Source organism: Pelmatolapia mariae, linkage group LG9 (assembly GCF_036321145.2).
Source record: "Pelmatolapia mariae isolate MD_Pm_ZW linkage group LG9, Pm_UMD_F_2, whole genome shotgun sequence".
In the NCBI taxonomy this organism is placed as follows: Eukaryota; Metazoa; Chordata; class Actinopteri; order Cichliformes; family Cichlidae; genus Pelmatolapia; species Pelmatolapia mariae.
The window spans coordinates 20937812-20958666 of record NC_086235.1 but is presented as its reverse complement, the minus strand read 5'-3'; the positions used below and the strand labels follow the sequence as shown (position 1 = coordinate 20958666).

Below are 20855 nucleotides of genomic sequence, written 5' to 3'. Positions count from 1 at the left end.
TTTCTTTGAGAACAAATGTGGATGTAGGTTAAATATAAGTTATTTTCCGGTCTGTGCTATTTCTGTTTATTTATGTAGGACAAATATCTGATTGATAATGCCCCTGGCTTAAATCCTCGTCTGTGCTCTTGTATCATCCCTTGGCAAATATGGCACTGCAACTTGAATGTGGAAGCATTTTCTGTTAGTAAGACAAACCGCTGGCTTGCACAGCAGTGCCTCTTTTGTAACTGTATTTAGTCACTGAGGAGAATGGCACAGACCCAATTCAAGTGTCTTTCATCTGGCCAATTCAAACAGACGTTTGACCCCAGACATTTGCCTAATGTGTTTTTGTTATGTGGACTCCTGGCTTCACAAATGTCACAGTGGTTGGACTAGTGGGGGTTTGGTAAGTGAGTCAGAGAGGAGGACAGAGAGTTTGCCTGGAGGGGTGGGTTTGAGAGGCAGCAGTTATGTCTATAATGTCTGCATTTTGCACTCTAACCATTTGGGAGTTGGTTGGTGGTGAACATAAGTTCCACTGATGACCTGCCCCCCCCCCCCCCCCCCCCCCCCCCCCCCCGGCCTCCTTGCGGGCCAGACTCACTGCAAGCCTGTTGATCAGTGGCCTGGCCTCTAGTGCTTTGCTGACCTGGGCAGCTGGGGAAGAGACGGGGAGTGCCACATTTCTGGCTGCCTGGGTTGCACAAGTCAGAAGTCTGTCCGAGACAGTTGGGGCAACCCTGACAAATGCTGCCATTAAAGGGGTGCTGAAAATTTATTACCAAACATATTGGTATTTTAGGGTGCAGCTAATTTAGATTTAGTAGTGTTGCTGTGAGGCTGTATAGTTAAACCAGAATGCTAGAGAAATTCTAAAGTCTTACTGTTCATTATCACAACAGTGATTAATATCTGCTAAACCTACTGAGGAAGAACCCTCTTTACACTCAGATTTGTTTCTGTGCTTGATTGCAAATTTTAAAATGATGTGACAGCTATAAGCAGATCCCACAATTTGTTATATCAAGTGAAAATGTGCTTTTGTGTGCATTGCCAAAAAATTGCTGCTGAATGACAAAAATGTGCCACTTCAAGATGTTTTGATTCCTTTTTCTGATTGTTATTGCATTTGCGGGGAAGGCATCTGAAAGCAGTTATCCACTGTGTAACTTTTTTACATTAAATTATGAAACTTTTTTGGGTTTTGGTAAAAGCTGATGGCGAACGAGGGCCTTCTATTTTAAGTCGATTTCAGACTACTGAGGCTTAGCAAAATAGTATCGATAAAAAAGACAAGCGACTGTAGAGGGTGAAATTGTTTTTCCCTGCTTTCATAATGGAGCCGTTAATGAGTAACATGAGCACAATAAAGAAACAAATACAAAAATAGCCGTTTCATCATTTTTTTTTAAATTATATTTCAATGCTATTATGAAGGGTTGTTAGGGTATAAACAGCTTAGATAAAGTGTACCTGTTTCGTGGTTAATAATTTCTCCATAAAGCCATGCAAGATCAGTTTTCAATGCAAACTTTGTTTCTAATATGGACAGCAACATATAGATCACATTCATGACTAGAATCAGCAGTTTAGAATATATCTGTCTCTAAAATTTTATAGCCTTATATTTCAGTGTTTTTAGCTTTAGAGATTGTGATAAGAGCAAACTATAGATCATACTGTCATAGTATACCATTGGGTTGCACGAGCATTAAAGCTGGAGAACATGTTGATGTTCCTACTCATCAGTTCGTAATTACACAAGTTCCCAGTATTCATAGGTTGGACTATACTCTTCTTTAATCTAGTTTTATGTTCTTGTACAGACATCTATAAAATGTTTCACTGAATTTTGCAAAATATGTCCACCGAAAGATGAAAACAACATCAATTATACAATTAGATATGGTAAAGCTTTTTCTTGCATGTTCAGATATGTTAATGTCAGCTGTAAAATGTGTGTCTATATTTGCAAGGAAAGTTAGGTCATTGTTAAGCCAAATCCCAAGAGAGATAAATCAAAAATCCACATTTTACTTACTTATTAGAACAAATGTTCTATTAAAAATTTCTTTATCTTTCAGCAGGATGTATATTATGTATGTAATGTCCACAGTGATAGCTTACTTCCAGCCCTAGCAATGTCTTATTCTGAGTAATAGGTCTCTGAAGTGTGCTTGTTTGGCTTTTTTGGGGCCATTGGAGACCAATAAAGTATCTGTCTGAGGATTTTCAGGGTTCCTTATAGACTTTCCCCAGGTGTGCTTCACTGGTCATAAACTACACTTGTCTCTTATGGCATATTCATGGACAAATGTGTCCATGGAGAGTTTTTAACTACATACTAGTTAGCAAGCACCGGGGCAACTACAAAATATATTAATTGCTTTTGTAAATTCTTAAATCTCAATAAGATTGAGTTAAGTACATATATATATATATATATTGTTTTTTTCTTAAATGGCATTTTCTCATAATTCAAAACATGTTTCTCGTGTTTTATTTGGAATCAAGATGACTGCAACACTAAGGTCACTCTGTTCATTTAACTTTGTGACGTCCACTGAGGTTAACCATTTCCTTTGTTCCTTGCTTTCTGGAGAAAAGTGCTAGTGTATTTTCATGTCGAGGTATGCTGTGTTTACTTTTATCGCTGCTCCTCAGCGAGCCAATCCAACCTGATGTTTGTTTATAAGGAATTCAGGCTTCACTAAGAACTTTCATTCACCACTTGAAAGCACTTGAGTTGCTACTAATTTACCTTGAGGGATTTCAAAATTATCTGTCTGCACTGTCAAAATCTTTTTTGTGGTGGCAGCTTATCATCATCAAAGATTCTCTTTGGATTTAATGAAAGCCTGTTAGATGGGCAAATGTTATATTCTGTTTACTTGAATACTGGATGCAGAAAGACATTTTGAAATGTGTTAACATGTTTTTGGTCATCAAAACGACATTGGTTTGCTTTTTGTTTTTGCTTCGAGTGCTGGAGTTGTCATTGTTGCTAGGAAAGTTGCTTTTAAGTCTACTATTACAGAGTTCAGAAGAAAATGCATGCACTGGAAGAGAGAAGGAGTGGAATGGTATTGAAAGTGATCTTGTATTTCCCTTGGTCATCAGAGTACTCTTTCTTTACCAAGGATATGTCGCTCTGTGTTGCTTTGTTTTGAACAGGAAACTTTGCACATTGAACAACTCAGGAATATCCAGCAACTAGCACTTACCAAGCTCCCTGACAAATTGCGATCCGGCAAACTTCACGTCACACTTGGGTCAGGGGCAAAGTTAGGAGTGGGAGGTTTGTATAGTTAAGGGGTTTTTTTGTATTTTCTCCATAGTTAAAAGGTGAACACTTCACCCGGTAATGTCTGTATAAATATATAAAACTGTTATTTTATCCAAAGTTATCCCAAGTTCAGATTTCTCTTCTTGGGGGAAGGTTTTGAATGTAATGCTTTGCTGAGACGTATGTCAAAAAAGGAACTTGATCCTCCAACGTGTGACATTGTGCAAACACTCTAGTAGTTCTACCCAAACAAGTTTGCAGCATATGCATATGAAAATATTGCAACTGTGTCACCGGGGTGTTAGCATTTTGTTTCATCTGGACCACTTGATACCTTGTCAGATCGTTCCTGCTCCCTTCACACTGTTTATATATTCTTTGTCAAGTTAGGTAAACTCACTTTACTGAGATGTTCTCCTTTGTGGAACAACAGAGTAAAAAAATTGCCACAATTACTTGAGTTAGATCTATGTTAACTCTTAATTCTTTATCTCAAAAACTGCATCAGCCAGTTGGAATTGAAGTCTCTTTCCATGTGTGCAAGAAGCTGAGTGGATAACCTATTGGCAGTGGAGGACAGTGCAGATCTCTCCTCACTCTAAATTACAGTTAGGCATCCCTGCAGCCCCTCATGAAGACCATTGAGTCCCATCAAGATAATCCTTAATAAAGAACGGCTTCGCATTTAATCTTAGCTCTCTTCTCAAATTTCTTACTTGATATAGTTTTTGGCAAGTGGTGTTTTAGCGCTGATGTCAGTCGAACAGTATCACTGCATCTTTTGTTAAGCTTCCATCTGGCAGATGTAGAGGCACTCTTAGTTTTTACAGTTCCACAAACGATTATTTTATTGCTCTAATCTGCAAGTTTTTTTTTTTTTACTTTGAATATGTTGAGTCCCCCTAACTGTGATAGTATATTGTTACTCTTTTTGATTGTGTGCAAAACTTCAATTTTCAAACTCATAATATTGACAATTCAACTCGAGGTTTAATCTGCCATTTTCCGTAAAATAATTTTCATTTATTGACCTTAAATTTAATACTCCGTGACATGAACATAGTAGTTTAGCAGTAAAACTGCTAGATTGATTGAAACTTCGATTCACAACATTCAGATGCAGGATGCATGCAAGAGTGTAAGAGGAAAATCTGAGTTTACTCAATGAGACATAAACAACTCTGGATAATTATACTGTACAATTTGAAAATAACTCACTTGCAAAATTACATCTCAATCTAATTTTACACAGCCACTTAAAACGGAGAGTCACTGAATGAATGTAGTAACTTAATTGGCATGTGTACCCGTCTGCTATTAGAACTAGTTACTTGAGAGCCCCCAAGCATCTATTAGTCAATTTAGCTATTAAGAATCTGTTCAATGTGCAATATATTTCATGATCTGATATTGCAATGTGATCCTGTGGATTTACCTGTGGGCTGAGGGTTTGGAAAGACAGGCAGCGCTTGCATTTCAGGCACGTCCACATTATTACTGCACTGTGTTTAAATCAGGAGTAGTGCAGCCCGGATCTATTTCTGTCAGCTCCTCGTTGACTACTGCTACACAGAGGCCGGTTGGTGTCGACCTGCTTTCAGTATGGGCCTTGAACACTACAGCTGATCAGGTGCAAACTGATTAACTCATTTTCATTAATATTAAATAAATACTATCATAATCATAAAGATTTGAACGTGCTCTTTCGGTGACATGTGTGACATTATTTAATTTCTTATCATCACCAGCTGACTGGGAGTTAACAAGATATTCAAGTAGCACACAAAAAGCCCAGCCACTAACACAGCACGCTATTCTTCTGGCCGTGGGTGTTCTTTTTCTCTCACCACCTCTTTACCATAGTAAATGTATGGTTTCCTCTTTCTTGGTAATCATTTGTCAGTACTACAGTTGGTATTTAACCCACAGCTTTATTTTGTGGAAATTAAACATATTTTAAACGGTTCATTGATATCTCAGCCATTATTTACACAGACTTGATATTCTTGAAAAAAAAATGTCATGACATATTGAAGCAAAATCTGTACACGCCTCATCACCAGCCTGAATAAATCACCAGTTCAAGCTCATCAGTAGCAGCGTGGCCTTGTGTTGCTGCTTTGCGCAGTTGAAATAATAACCTGGAGCAGACAGAAGGCAGTCATTACCTTGCACACAGATGCCGTGTGTATGTGTTGACGGAGGACTTCCACTAGAGTGCTGTGGAGATGAACAGAGCCGAGTTTCTCGGCCGCTTTTAAAACCTCTGGCTTCCCATCACCTTAGCTAATGACCTAGCCCCTTGTTTACTCTCTGAAGTCCTTCTGTGACAGAAAGAAATCCAGCAATGACCCAAGGCTCACAGGAGAGAGAAAAAAATGTGGTTTGTGGTGAAAAAAAAGAGCATAACAAAAACAACAGAGAAAGGGGGGAGAAGAAAAGTGTGAGCCCTGAGGGTGTGTGAGCAGAGCCTGGTGTTCCAGTGGACAGACAGGGCATTGGAGAGATCAGCCTTTTCATTGTCTTAGTCTCCACTGATACAATCTGGAGAGGACTATATTGCTTAAAGCTTTGAGTTAATGACATATGGGAAGCTGGTGTGAGGCACAACTCCCCCGTGCCTCCTCCAGACCCAAAGTCTTCCTGTGAGAGCACCGAGCAACTTTTCTGCTTTTTCAAACGGCAGCAGCCTCCCTCTCCTTCCCTCATTCACTGCCTTTTTTTCCTCCCTCCCTCCCTCTCCTTGCTCTCGCTCACTCTCTCTCTTTTTTTCCCTCTTCCTCAGACACTCACTAGTCACTGCCTGAAGCAGTAATCGGACAACTCTCTTTCTCAATGGGACTGAGTCTCCTGAGATACCGCGTGGGGCTCAATGGGTTCCAACACCTAAAATGAAAAAGAAAAAAGTAGTTTTGTAGTTTACATTTATCGTGCTACAGGTTCTACGGACAGCTGAGAAGTGTTTTAGAAAGTTTGCCACCCGCTCTGCTGGACTGAACGATCTTTCTCAAGAAGATTTTTTTTAAGGAAGATATAAGAAGGGATAAACACACAGTGATTCAACCATAATTCTAGTGAGTATGACTTTAATTTCTGTGCGATAATTATTTGACATGATTATTTGATTTCTGGTTTACTAACTGTCTTGACATGATCAGTATTTCTAGAGTCTTATAGTGTGTGTGAAAGTTTGTCTTATTTCATACATTTCTGTCAGTGTTTAAGCAAGCATATAATACTCAATTAAAGCATTAATGTCAGCAGAAAGAGTGACAATTATGACTGACATTATCTTTTAAAACAGCACCTATGACAACCCTTATTTTTGCAATTTAAGAAATGTAATACTTGAGTGCATCTTACAAAAATAATGGTAACACAAACTCAAAAGGAAGGCTTTAAATTTCACGCGGTAGTTGCAGTTTATTAATGATAAAGATAGATAGCAAAAGTATTTAATTACATTTCACGTTAGTAAATCCAGCTAATATAAAATTAAAAAATTACACAAAATCATACACTAAGCTCTGTTTTTATACTACATGCAGTCAGACTGAGTTTTACAAGTTTCCAGTCAAATTTGTCTACAAAAATAATAATTTATTGATGTAAATTACCAGTGTAAAACAGATATAATTTTTTTTAAAGTCATTAAAAAAATCTTGTTTTTTGGCCTAAGTTAATTTTTTGACCTTCGAGTAAATATATATTTGAATTTTTTTTAAAAGCCCAATGTCTTTAGTGGCATTCAAAATAATACAAAGACCGTAAATACATCAAAATTCACATTTGAAATATGGGAGCCTCTTTTTTTTTCTTCCTTAACACACTACATTTTGTTAAAGTGTAGAAAAGATGCTGGACTGTCGTAGTTCCTTTTTTTTTTTGTTACTGGCGGAACAAACAAAATGAGCACAGTCAAAGCAGTTGACATCTAATGCCATCTGCTGAAGCGAGGAATGTTGCAAGACCTGAGAGGCTCACAGCCTCTAAACACGACAACAGACCCCGCTTCTCGGCCGTGCTGCGTCTCTGCTCGCCAGTGTTTCACGTGTAGCGAAGATGACTCACCCACTGTAATCACTAGCCTCTCTAATTGAAGGATGTTCTGGTTTAATGTTCTGCGTATGATCACAGGCTTACATCTCAAGTCGAGGAATTATTGTATGGTGTGTGTGTGTGTGCATGTGTCCGTGTGAAGCGCATTTCATCTTTCTGAAATTTTTTTCTTTTTCATCCTCTAATTCAATCCTCTAACAGCGTTTGCCGTTTTCAAACGCCTGCCCTTTTTTGGAGTTTAGAAAAGGTGTGTGCTGATGAAAGAGAGGAAATAGAGAGGTTAGGATCGCCTAGTGAGCCTCCGCTCTATGTAGACAAACATGACAGTGTGTTTGACTGCCTGCTGCAGCCATTCATTCACACAATAACCGTATTTATCCAATTAACAGATAATGAGCAGGCTGATTTGGGGCTGTTTACACTGTGTATTTGCTTTACACAGAGAGAGATCAGGGTCTCTCTGCCTGGCTGCAGTGCCTCATGCATGTGTAGCAGCAGTGTTTATAAGCAGGAGTGGTCGGCGGTGATGGTGGCATTGTTTGCCCAAGGACTGATGCCTTCCGTATGGATGTGTCTAGCCGGCCAAGCTCTCATCCTCTTCTCTCAGAGAGGAGATTGAAAATGGTGAAAGACACAGACGGCTAATTGATCGAGCCTCACTCAACTGTTAGGGAGGAAGATGGAGGGGTGGAAGAGAGCTCGAGAGAAGGAAGAAGGTAATAGGGAACCACCTATTAAGTAGCCCATGCTGGGCATTTAGTGGAAAGGAGTTGTTTACTAAATACTGTGGGGTGTTGTTTTGTTAACACACCCCTATTTAGATGTGTAATATGTGGTTGAAAGAGCAGGAAATGAGTGCTCCGAGCCTTTTCTAAGCTTTCCTGATGATTGCTATTGCAGGTCCTCAAACACTAATACCCACTTTTGTGCCTTTTGTGTGTAAAGGGCAATATGTTTATGCCGAGTCAGAATAAAAAGCAAGGCGCTGAGAAAATGTATTTCATTTCAACTGCATTGCACAGAATTAATTTAATTTATTTATGTTTTATGTTTTTGTTTTTATAAAAAAGATATTGCTAAAACTACTTTGCAACCTTTGGCGTTGTCAATTTGAAGTCTATTTAAAATGTGTATTGTTTCCTATTCTGTGCAAGTATTAATTTTTCTCAGTATAACAAATTGCTTTTTCAGGATTGAGAAAATTAAAACGACGAGTATTAAAGCTTCATAATCATTCCGATTTGTCCCTGGACTTTCTTTCACCTTTTTCTCGTAAAGCCTCTCTCATTCTGCAGCGGTCACGGTGGTAGGCAGGTTGTGATAAAATGTCCACCTTAAATCTTGTTTGATGGCCCCTCAAAGGCAAAGTGGCCTTCTGGAAATAATTTTGAGGGTTGAAGAGCACAGTATTAACAGATTTAATGTAGCCATTGAGCGAATTGCTGGAGCACAATGTCATATTGAACCAAATGAGAGAGACAAATTGCACATCAACAAACAGCACATCTGTTAATAATTGTGCTTTTAATTGTAGACAAGTTCAAAATTTTAAATTGCATGTGAAGCACCATGCGCTTTCAATTGTCACTGCATGTCGCACGCAGTGCTAAAATATATAGAATACTCCTCCATTATATGTATGCATTAAAAAAACAAAGTCATGTATTATATTTTAAGTAATAATAATTATCTTTAGATTTGTTTTTTAATAAGATATATGGGCCATGATGAAGTCGTAATAAATAAAATAACAGAAATAGTTTCTCTTGTAAACAAAAAAAAGGATATTAAAAATACACCAGTATTGAACTTCACTTGTCACTTCATTTTATCAGAAATGTGCAGTGCTTTTGTAAAATTAATAACACTGACAGGGTGAAAAAGCACCAGTGTATTTAATGTTGCATTTGTTGGCAGCCGGCTTTTTTTTTTTGGCCACGTATGGAGACACAAGTGAAGTGTAGCATTTTGTAAACTGTGCCTAATTCCACTCACATCTGTGTCCAATTGTTGTCCGCATCTACATTCTTTGCGAGTGGATTTATTTTTCCTGGGCCACCATGTGGATTCAGCTGACCAGCTTAAGTGGGGATTAGTTGTTTTAAAGTTAGATTTTGATTAAAGCATTGTTTTGCAAAAGTTGTAACGCACAACACATGGCTTATATACTCTGTAAAATACAAAAGACTTTGTGTAGATTATAAGATAAATATGTATTAGAAATGACAAAGGGGGTATTGACTGAAAAATGCCACTTTTTAATTGTCTTGTGCATTTTTAAAATTTGCATTACTTAAAATACTAAACAAATCACGATTTTTACGACAGTGCGTATATGAAAATAAGCAACCCTTGCTTGTATAATAACAGGTATATGCAGCAAAGAAGAAGAAACAGTGTGTGCTTGGTCAGGCACCCTGCATGCTCAGATGATCTAGCTAAAAGCTTGGCTGTAGCTATATTTATCTTTGGAAATGCAGGTCTTGAAATAAGCAAAGCGTAGCAAAAAAAAAAAAAAAGCCTGCTAACGGCTCTGAATGAAGCATGTTGTGGCACTTCTTTTTTTTTCTTCTTTCTTTTGATGACACTTCCAACGCTTCATCTAGTCAGGCTTTGTTCTTGTTAGCTTCAAAGACCTGGCAGTTCAGGTTGAAGTAAAGAAGCACTTCAAAGATGCTAAATGCAGACCTTTTTTAAAGAAAAAACTAAATATTTAGCAATGATGAAGAAAGGCATGTTTTTGCTTTTAAATCCAAGCCCCCTCCCTTCTCCTCTCCCATCTTCCCCGCTCTCCCTCACCCCCTTCACCTGGCTGGTTTCACCTGCTGGCAAAGGCTGACACACCACTATGGTAATGGCTTTATTGGCATGAACTGTTGAACAGAGAAGCCAGCCACCACACACACCATACCACATCAGCCCACCACAACACTCTCGCTTCACAGCTTGCCCCAACTCTGTGATCTCTCTTAATGTGCTGTGGCAAAATGTGTTTCTCTTTCGTCTCCATTGCTTTTGCCTCTTCTTTCTATTCTATAAATATAGATTTTACTCATGTTGTAATTTTTTTTCATCCTTTTTGTGTATTTCAGTATTAAGAAATTATTGGAGGAAGAAATGCTGTTGTCTGTGGTTTGTGAAAGTAAAAGTGAGGTGTGAGAATGAAATATACCGGTTATTTTTGCTAAGATGGCTGTATCGTAAGCAGTGGGAGAGAAGGCAAATTGTAAACCTGGAATGGTGTTCATGAAGGCTTTGCCTTGGTGTGAAGAGCAAAGCCTGTTGGGGTAAAAAAAAAAAAAAAAAAAAAAAACCTTAGACCATGGAGCTCAGGTTACCCTGGCTCATGTAAACAGTCAGCCATTAAAAAATCATGGCAGGATTTTTGAAAAAAGACTTTATACATCTTTCGCTCCATCTCTCTCTCTCTCTCTCTCTTTTTTTACCTGACCATATGAATACCTTTGACCTTTTTTGGACCCTGTATTCCCATGGTGGGCTGGAGTCAGGTCTAATATAGTGTTATAGCCATGCAAGTATATGGCTCTGCTTGATGTTTGCAGAGAGACAAGCAGAGTGGGAGTGGACAGCAAAATGTAACTGTCAGCTAAAGGAGAGTAATAGAGGCATTCGTAGCGTCATAGGAAACATATGTGGCTCCATATGCTCTCCATGTTCTCGTTTCCAGTCTCTTTCATTGTCTGAGATGCACCACTGATCTGAGGGCCTCTAAAGTGCCCTGCGCGCGTGTGTGTGTGTGTGTGTGTGTGTGTGTGTGTGTGTGTGTGTGTGTGTCTACGCCACTCATCTGGGGGCCTCTGTAGTGCCCTGTGCATGAGTGTGTGTGTGTGTGTGTGTACACATGCAGACATACAGAAATGAGTTATGTGTCTTTGTGTGCATAAAAAAAAAAGACATAAGCATGAACCTTTGTGTTACCGCAAAGAAAGTGTGTGTGTATTTCTCTTGTTCTTTATTTCATGGCCATTGTGAGTCGGCTGTGAAGTTGTGCATTTTTCTATTGTGCCCCAGGCACAGGCAGGCCTAGGGAAGACAGCCCTGATGGTCATTAGGACCTGTCAGTATGCCTAGAGGAGGAGTGCTGATAAATTTCAGATAGTGTCAATTGCAGATGAAAGATCTGCTGAAGATGCTAGGGGTGTCACGCTTGACTTGCCACTGCTCAACAAGTCCCATCTTCCTTCCAGCAGCAGCAGGCTACCTCAAGCAGGAAAGTAGGCAGGCTCTCCCACCCTTTACTGGCCCTCAGCCCCCTTCTATCCACTACCCCTCACCCCTTTGCCTACCTTCACTCCCTCACCCCCTTCCCAACACCCCCTCACCCCCCTCCACCCCACCCCTTCCTGCTTACCTTGGCTAAGCCGCTTTGCATGTTGATTGGGGGAGGGCTAATCCAGTTTGCAGCTGTCGTAGACCAATGATGAATCACCTTTCCGTCATTTGGCCATGCTCCCCTTGCTCAGGGAGGAGGGAGGACCTGGAGGAGGAAACAACAGTGGAGCGGGGCTGCGGCTCAGAGCGAGACAATGTGAGCCTCTGTTCCCCAGCTAGCCCTCTCTTCCCATTCTGCTCCAGAATAACAATAATGTTTTCTCAGACAAGCCTTTTTGTGTCATGGATGGCTCCGGACTGTGACATCGAGCTGCAATAACAAGGAGTGACATTGTTTCTGCTGGGGCAGGTGGAGGCAGAATAAAGAAAGGGAGTGTGGTTTGAGAGGACTCAAAGCCATCTAGGTCCAGGTAAGAGCACAGTTGTGCCAGTGCCAGGAGCATCAGAGACATGTAGCTCTCTGTGTGGCATCAGAGATTGCTTTAGAAATTCTGCTAAAGAACTGTCGGCATTTCTCGGCTTGACTGATTAGAGATAGGAGGCTTTTTAGCCGTCAGTTAATGACAAAAAAGTTTGGCAAAAGGAAAAGAAAACAGGATTAAGCCGTGTGTGCAAGAAATAGGGTCAGTTTATTCTGGATCATCCTTAAGAGTATGCTTAGCGGGTGTGATATTTTTAGGGGAGGAGTAAATTAATATACCTTTGGGAAAAAGGCAATGCAGCTTCCATTACTGGAGCACGCGTGAAGAAGACTGACTTGGACTTTTGTGTTGCTGTTTTTTGTTAATTATAATTACCTTTTTGGTGTGTACTGTCTTGCCTAAATGTATATATATTTTTCCCATAAATAATTGATTTGGATTTAAACCCCAAGAAATGACTACATCTGCCAAAATCTACTGGAAAGTATTACAACATAATATCATTGCAATGTTATTTTAAACCCAGTGAATGCATATCATAATTTAATGTTTTTATCTCATAATTCTGTTTCTTGGTGGCATCTGATATCACTCAGACTACTCAAAATTGCTTGAGCATTTATCTTTGTGGCCTTTTGTAAAGGCCGATGTTTATCAGCAGAGATACCCCAAACCCTGCAATATAATTAAAAATGACAGTATAATGTACAAAACATTTTATCCTAATTTCATTAACTCACTGTTGCAATGGGAGCAGCGGCAGAAACAAATGGGGTGTAGAGTTTGTGGCCATACTTTTTCAAATCACTCGTGCCTTCTTTTAGCTCCATTGTCTGTGCTCAATCAGATCCTTTGAGCGCACAAATGAGAAGAGAGAATAATGTTTTCAGTGGCGTGGTCTTTTGTATAAACACAGAAACAATTAAGGAGCTTGCCAGAGCAAACACATGCCTCATGAGCTTCTCATCTGCCCATCACTGAGGCATGGACTCTTATAATCAAGCAGAGTGCTGCGTTTTTAACAGGCATGCTGAGCGTTGCTTCCAACCAGCAAACATCTGTTAACAGTCTTCATTATCGCACAAAACGACATATACTTAAGGCCATTTTTGTTTCAAGAAGCATCAGACTAAATTAAGAGTAAACATTTTGCGTTTACATTACGTTAAATTGTGACTGCCAGTGAGAAATCTCAAACTGTGCTGTCAAAATGCTTACCAGTCATTTTATCACTCTGTTCCACACAGTTTTTTTTTGTGTGTGTAACATTTTGTCTTGTGTACTTCTTTCATTTTAATCTGATAATTGTTTTTTTTCTGGGCATTTAGCACAGCATAAAAATTGCTTTATTTAAAGTAGTAAAGTAGAAAAATATCACATTCAAGATAGAAATTAGTAAACTTGCATTAAATTGTGTATTTTTCTACTGTAAGTGCAGTGGAATACACATTTTTTTTACTTTATCTTCTGTACTTTTTACTCTCTCATGTTCACCATTTTATACCGTGCACGCTGTGTACACAGAATTCTGCATGAGAGCTCTGCGCCTTCCCTGAAACCAGACTATCTAATTTGATTTGATGTGTGCCTGCGTGTGTGTGTGCGTGTGTGTGTGCGTGTGTGTGTGCGTGTGTGTGTGCGTGTGTGTGTGTGTGTGTCGTCAGGTCTATGGAAATGCAGGATCTAGCCAGTCCGCACAGCCGAGTAAGTGGAAGCAGTGAATCTCCTAATGGTCCCAACCTTGACAACTCACACATCGGTAACAATTCCATGACACCCAATGGCACTGAAGGTATGTGTGCAGTGCTGTTGTGCGTACATTCAGCTTTCTCTCTTTTAATGCTTGCTAAAGTTCCTAAAATAACTGAAAATTGTGACAGTAAACCTAAAAGGATTTTATCACAGTATCGATGCTTTACAGCAATAAAGCCAGCGTGAGTGTTGAACTGATATTTAGAAGATTTTTAGGATATATTATCAAAACTTTTGCTGTAATATAGTATTAACGAGATACTAAAATGGGGCGTGGATTCATTTGACATTTGCTGGTTCTCAGCCTTAACACAGTTCAGTACCTCTGTTGGTCGTTTTCTCGTGACTATTAGCTGTTTATTTAAGCACCCATGTAATTATTCAAAGCCCACAAATGGAAATGATGGCACTTTGCATGTGGTTTCTACTCTACATAGTTATAGTCACTCAGGCGATTCACCTGTGCTTCAAATCTGAGCCTTTGTTTAATGAAGCAGTCGTGCCCAAATCATAAAACATCAATTTATTAAAAGAACCACATTGTCAGATAAGCTTTAGAATGGATTTTGCTTCAAGTATTTTTTTTATTTATTATTTTTGTTTGTTTGTTCATGACACACAGGACCCGTAGTCATGATGTAGACTGTCATGTGTTCCTTTGCCATTCTGTCTTTCCCATAGGTGATAACATCACAATGCTTACCACTGCAGACTGGTTGTTAGGTTCAAACTCACAGTCCGCTGCAGGTTTGTCTACTGTTGGTGCCAATGAAAGGACAATACTTGGTGTTTTGTTTTTTTTGTTTGTTTGTTTCAACTCAACCGAAAGCACTCATTGTAATTTTGAACCATCTACTTGACTCGTGAAGAAATTTGTATTCTTTAAAATCTCCCCTTAAAATTATATTACTATTTACCAGCTGCAAAGTTATAAAATCGCCTCAACTATTGTGCCTTTCATTCAGAAACTCTGGTATTTGTTGTTATTTTTTGTGGCATTCTGTTTCAAGCATGGTTTGACACAGACTTGACTTGAGTTCATTGTTAGTGATTGGTCGTACTGTGAACTTGCATATAAGCATTATAATTTTTAATTTTTTAATTTGGTTGTTCCATGCTGATTTCCTGAATACAGTGGTTATTGTGTGCTCTGTGACCTGATTGCTAGTTTATGCATGCATTTACCACTATTTTTCATCAGTGTGCTGTTGAAAAGAACTACCCTTTGTCAGCATATGTTCCTGCACTGAGCAAGCATAGTGGAAACATGTAAAACATGACAGCAAATGGCTTCTTCAACCATGAGGGATTCCACTGAGCATGACTCCTTTGCCCACATTGTCAATCTGTTTTTCCAAAAAAGGAAGAAAACAATCCTTCAGCTCGCCTGAAGTGAAATGGATAGATTTCAAAGAATCCTGAGCTGTCAGATAGCTGTGAAATTGTCTTTGCAAATCTATTGCTGAGCTGTATAATAGCATCAAGGTCAAACAGCGTTCCCCACCCTCTTAAAAAGATTTTATACACCATATATTTCCTTGACATTTCAGTTGTACTTGCGTATGCTTTTTATCAGCGACTTTAACGCACATCTACTGCACTTATTTTCATTCATCCCACATCTAAGTACTGATATGTCAGGAGGTTATTTTCTTTAAATTAATAATAGAAAGCTTTAGTATTTTACATTTACTAGAATCCACTCTCATATGAAAGTTTAATTCATGGTTCTTTTTTAAGTAGATAAAAAACTTTCCTCTTGCAGTTTTGATCTTTTCTATTTTGTCACTCTGAAAGATCAAAAGAAAATCTAGCTTAGGAGATTCGCTACCAAAAATAATTAGACAATTCAGTAATACATGTACATTAGACTACTGCAAATGTATCGTGCATTTAAATTAGCTGACCTTATTTTACATGCAATACACTTATTAAATGTTATTTTTGTGAAAATTTCCATGTTTGTGAAAATGTGGAAGCCTAATGTAGTGAGACAAGATTTTCCTTTTTTCCTGACATTGATTTAGTGCTCTCGCTGAGAATGTGTCTTCTTTGTTTGCAGTTAAAACAGAACCAATGAGCAGCACCGAAATCGCCACCTCAGTAGCAGACACCTCTCTAGATAGCTTCTCAGGATCAGGTGAGAAGTTTTGGTGTGTGTGTGTGTGTGTGTGTGTGTGTGTGTGTGTGTGTGTGTGTGTGTGTGTGTGTGTGTGTGTGTGTGTGTGTGTGTGTGTGAATGTGTATGAATGTGTGTCCGACTGCCTCTCTCTCATACACACAGCAGATGAGCATAGAGATGACTGACTGATAAGCCGGTACCCGGGAAATGTCCCTTCAGCTAAAACTGCATTACAATGTGTGTTTTTGTGTGGTAGTGTGTTTAAGAACAAGGGGATCTACCTCAACTGTCAGCATATATATATGCTGTGCTTGCTTGCACCTGTGTGTGTGTGTGTGTCCTCACTCCACTGGTTCCCATGTCAGTGAGGACTGAATTATGACCTGTAATGCACTGAGCTTGTCTGTCCGGTGGAGTGACACGCTGTCCCAGTGGCCCTCGATCTCCACGGGCTGTTACCCAATCGGCCTATCAGAGCCAGGCTTTTCACACCTTCCTTTCAGCAAGGAAGCATCTCACTCACACACACACACTCTCTAACATAAACACATTGTTAAATAAAACAAAGGCCGCAGAGTATGATAAGCATTGTTGGATCTATAATAGGAATTATAACTATTTAAATTTTGGGGGGTTTATTTTTCCACCATCTGCAGTAAATCTTCGCTGTAAACATTTGTTAATAGCACTACGTGCAGCTGTACATGGTATTAACCTGCTGCTAATTTGCCTTTATTTCCTAAGCTGTTTAACTAAATGCTTGATACTATACGCTCGGAGGACATAAATCACGGCATGACTTTTGTCTCTGACAGTATTAATGAAATTTAGTAATCTTATACCCCATATCCTCCGTGGGGGAAACCCAAAGCGCTCTTCAGAAGAGCAAGTTTTGTCCAGTGGCAGGTGCTACTGATGTGGGAAAAGTGTTCAATATTAATAACGTGTGTGAGGGGTTTGGGCTTACAGTTAGCGCCCCCCGCAACCAAATCCCTTATTTTACATGTCATGACCGATTAGACAGATGTTTTAAAACTGCGTCTCCGGTACAGTTAAATGCCGAGACTGAGATTGTTGCTTCCCTGAATTGTTGTGGTTTTAAACTAGCTGTGAATTATTTTGTCAAGCTTAACAGATTTTAATTTATACAGCCATCTCTTGCATTTTATTAGCTTATTTTGATTTCATTCAATATGACTAATTTTGGGTTTTTTTTAACATTTAAAGTTTAAATTTGCAAAACAGCATTCAAGGTAGCTCTTCCACTCTCAAATTTAATTTCTTTTTAAAGATTTTCTTCCTATTCAGAATTATTTACCAGAGTCCTATAAGTAAATTTATATTTTTTGTTAACGTACACGTGCTCTGTGGGTTGACATGGGTGCACATGCACACACGCATCAGCAACAGTAACCGGGAAGATTTTCTACAAATAATCAAATTATAGATATTAAACGTACTTTTGTGACTGTTGTTATTTGACAAGCTGGAAAAATGAACCCTGTGCTGTGAATGTGTCAGAATGCAAAGCAGCCAAATACATTTTGAGTTGTTTGACTTAAAACCGCACCAGCTAGTTTAATTCTCAGTTTAATCTGAGCTTGCTAGCAGCTTTGTGTTAAAGTTGCCTGTCTTATCTAAAGTAGGGCTTTGTGTTGATCAAAAGGCATATTTAAAAATCAGTATCTCTGTGATTTACCATCAATAGCAGTCTGATGCTTAAAAAAAAGTTTTCGTCTCAGTTTATTTCCCAACTTTGCACCTATCTACCTATCACCTAGTCTCACCTGCACAGTTTGACTGAAGATAGGGTTGATCTGTGAGGCGGCTTTGGGAGAAACCCTCTAACACTATATAGGAAAATGGAGTGAGACAGCTGATATTGCACAATTTTACATACCCCACAGCTATAATTAGTGTAGTAATTTTAGAACTAATTTTACAAGTGAATGCATATTATAGTTATTCTGATGAAGGCGGGGAATTGTACAAATATATACATTGTTGAAGATGGATGGAGTGAGTTTGAGCATCCCCTGAGTATTGCACAGAGAGCCAGAGCCTCATACAGCATGGCTAACAAAGGCAATCTAGAGTTAAATAATTTTTTCTGCACTCAAAATAAAAAAAACTTGTAGAGTTGTTTGTATTTCAACCTTAAGAGCACCGGTGAAGCATATACTCATCAGTGATGAAACGAGTAGCACTCATTAGCTCCAATCAGTGACGTCACTTCAGATATGGCTGTGGCTAGAAAGACCCAAAGCATCTTAAGCCACAAGCCGAGACTGATTCAGGCCATCGTGTGTGTGTTTACACCAGTGGTTGTCATAGCGGCTCAGAAGTATGTCAGAGATACGTGGGTCAGCAGGAGGACCTGATGTTTTTACCTGATTATTTTGCTTCATTATAACTCTCCAGTTTTCAACCTTAAATAAGGTTACCAAAATAAATAGAGTAATGCAATGTAATTACTGTTTCCTTGGAATCCAGAAGTTCTGTTGGCAAAAGATAATATTTACCTTATTTCTTAATGTTTAAATATGTGCTTGCCTCTTTTCTTTTTAACTCTCCTCAGCTATTGGAACCAGTGGCTTCAGCCCAAGACAAACGCACCAGTTCTCTCCACAGATTTACCCTTCCAAGTAAGGTTTCTTTTATTTTTCTGTAAAAAAATAAGCAGCATCCAACTTCATTTCGTTCTTTAATTAGATCCTTCTGCTAGATGGGGGTTTTCTGACTGGCTTTGTTTGCATGGGTGTCTGTAGCCAGCGCACTCTGAAATCTGTTGTAATTATTATCTTGCAAAAATTTCCTTTGCCATTTATTGTTCTTTCACTATGTATATGAGCTTTGCTGTGCTGTCTATCTTACAGCTTGGCTGGGTGTTTAGAACGAAGTAGCTCAATCACAAGGAATTTCTCAGTTAGCAAAGTTTGTGTTATGGTTTTGGGGGTAAAACACGGGCCTCACTTTTCCTGCCTTCCTTTTCTCACTCTAGTTTCTTGTTTCTTTTCTCAAATAGCAGAACATATCCGCATATTCTTCCTACCCCTTCATCCCAAAATATGGCTGCGTATGGACAGGCGCAGTACACCACAGGAATGCAGCAGGCCGCAGCTTATGCTAGCTACCCCCAGCCTGGCCAGCCCTATGGCATACCAGCTTATGGTAAGATTAACACAAATGATTGCCTCCTCTTGCTAGAGAGAGTCTGTTAATAATGTCAGAGTTCTTGAAATTGTATTAACCCAAAGTCTTGGAAATGCACAACTAATTTTTTTTTTTCTTCATGAAGTTTAGGAAAAGTACCTTGCTCATGTTCCCAGAATTCCTCCTGTACACCAAAACCAACAGAGATGCTGAGTTGTTGTTTAGTGCCTGCATATTCTCTTGCAGTGCAATAGAAGAAAATTTGCTTATGAAGCTGTTCAGATAGATCAGAAAGATTACTGATATAAATCTGAAAACAAGAACTGGTTTCCTCTGGCATTGCAAGAGAAGCATAGAGTACATCGCTTACTGTAGACTTTATTTGTCCTAAGTCTTTGGAGTGTTTTGACCCCAGAAGACTCTCCAATATGTGGAGGAATTTACACTGTTTATTTGAATAAAGTCCTGCAATCTGCCGTCGCATAGAGACTACATTGTGACTGACTCAGCCAAAACAGTGGTCAGGGTAGCTCACAAACACTGGCAGAAAGTTTTGTTACTTGTGCATCTTTTCATGTGACCTTTGCTAAATGATAATAACAGTTATTAATAAAATCATAAAATAAAACAAGCCTAATCCAAACATGCGTTTTGGTTTTCGAGCAAAGTAGTGTGCTGTTGTGCGGAGTGATGGAACTCAGCGCAAGATAAAATTTCCAAACAACAAATGATGAAAATCAGTAACAGATAATCACCAGTCATCCACTGTGATTAGTGTGTTATGCTAACAGACAGAGGTGGTGTCCCTTTGCTGTCCAGTGTAATTTAAAACTGTGTTGACTGTTGTCTGTGCATCAAACCGATCTGGTGTCACTAACTGATTTAGGTCCATTGTGGGCAGGCATAAAGACGGAGGGGGGTCTGAGTCAGTCCCAATCCCCGGGACAGACAGGCTTCCTAAGCTACAGCTCTGGCTTCACAACACCACAGACAGGACAGGCCCCCTACAGCTACCAGATGCAGGGTGAGGACATCATTGTGAATTCTTTGCTTTTTCTCCCAATTTTTTCCGAAGTTTGAATTTGTGCGTTAGAAAACACACCACAAGATGAAATACATTTTACTTAAACCCAACAGCATATGAAATAGATGGCAAACTTTTTTTTTTTTTTTTTTTTTGCTGTTGCTTTAGTGGGTCTCTTTTTGGATGTAATGCACAAAATCCTGTCTTTATATTCAGCCCTTCCAAATAAGGTTTATTGTACTTTTTTTACATTAGAAACATAGCTCTCTGATGATGATTTATCTACATGCAGAGGAAGACTTATTCACAGCACAGCCCTCGCCCTCACCCTTGATAGTGGTTGCAACCCAGCGGTGTTATGTGCAGCCACAACGGCTGCCTTCCTTTCCTCTCCTCTCTTAAAAGAATCAACACAGATGGAAAAATGGCAAGCACTTAGGAGGCAGCAGCCATGTCGCTCCCCAGCCTTTGTTTTTTCTCTCCCTGTGATCATATTTTCATTTGTTTAAGAACTGAGAACACAGAGATTTATGCCCTTGAAACCGATTAAGATGAGTTGTGCACCCTATACTCCCCCTTTTTGTGCTCTTTCTCTCCAGCCATACAATTTAAATGTAGATCAGGCCTAATGCCCAGTGGAGTGTATCTGTTACACTCTTTCTGCTTCTCTCTGGTTCAGAAAGCCTCTGCACTGGGCAA

General features: G+C 39.2%; 1 protein-coding gene across 7 annotated transcripts in view; it reads left to right on the top strand.

Annotated features, from left to right (window-relative positions):
• The first annotated feature begins 6124 nt into the window (after positions 1-6124).
• eya1 (EYA transcriptional coactivator and phosphatase 1) overlaps positions 6125-20855 on the top strand; it is a 38265-nt gene continuing 23534 nt past the window's right edge. Inside the window, exons 1-7 of one of the 7 annotated variants that reach the window (XM_063484005.1) lie at positions 6125-6345; positions 13770-13897; positions 14539-14604; positions 15920-15997; positions 18558-18624; positions 19005-19150; positions 20019-20156. In XM_063484005.1, the coding sequence (XP_063340075.1) occupies positions 13774-13897; positions 14539-14604; positions 15920-15997; positions 18558-18624; positions 19005-19150; positions 20019-20156 (619 nt within the window). In that variant the 5' untranslated portion in view covers positions 6125-6345; positions 13770-13773. Of the gene's footprint in view, positions 6346-11869; positions 12094-13769; positions 13898-14538; positions 14605-15919; positions 15998-18557; positions 18625-19004; positions 19151-20018; positions 20157-20855 lie in introns of those variants that run through there. The other 6 variants (XM_063484006.1, XM_063484007.1, XM_063484004.1 and 3 more) reach the window with 6 other exon arrangements.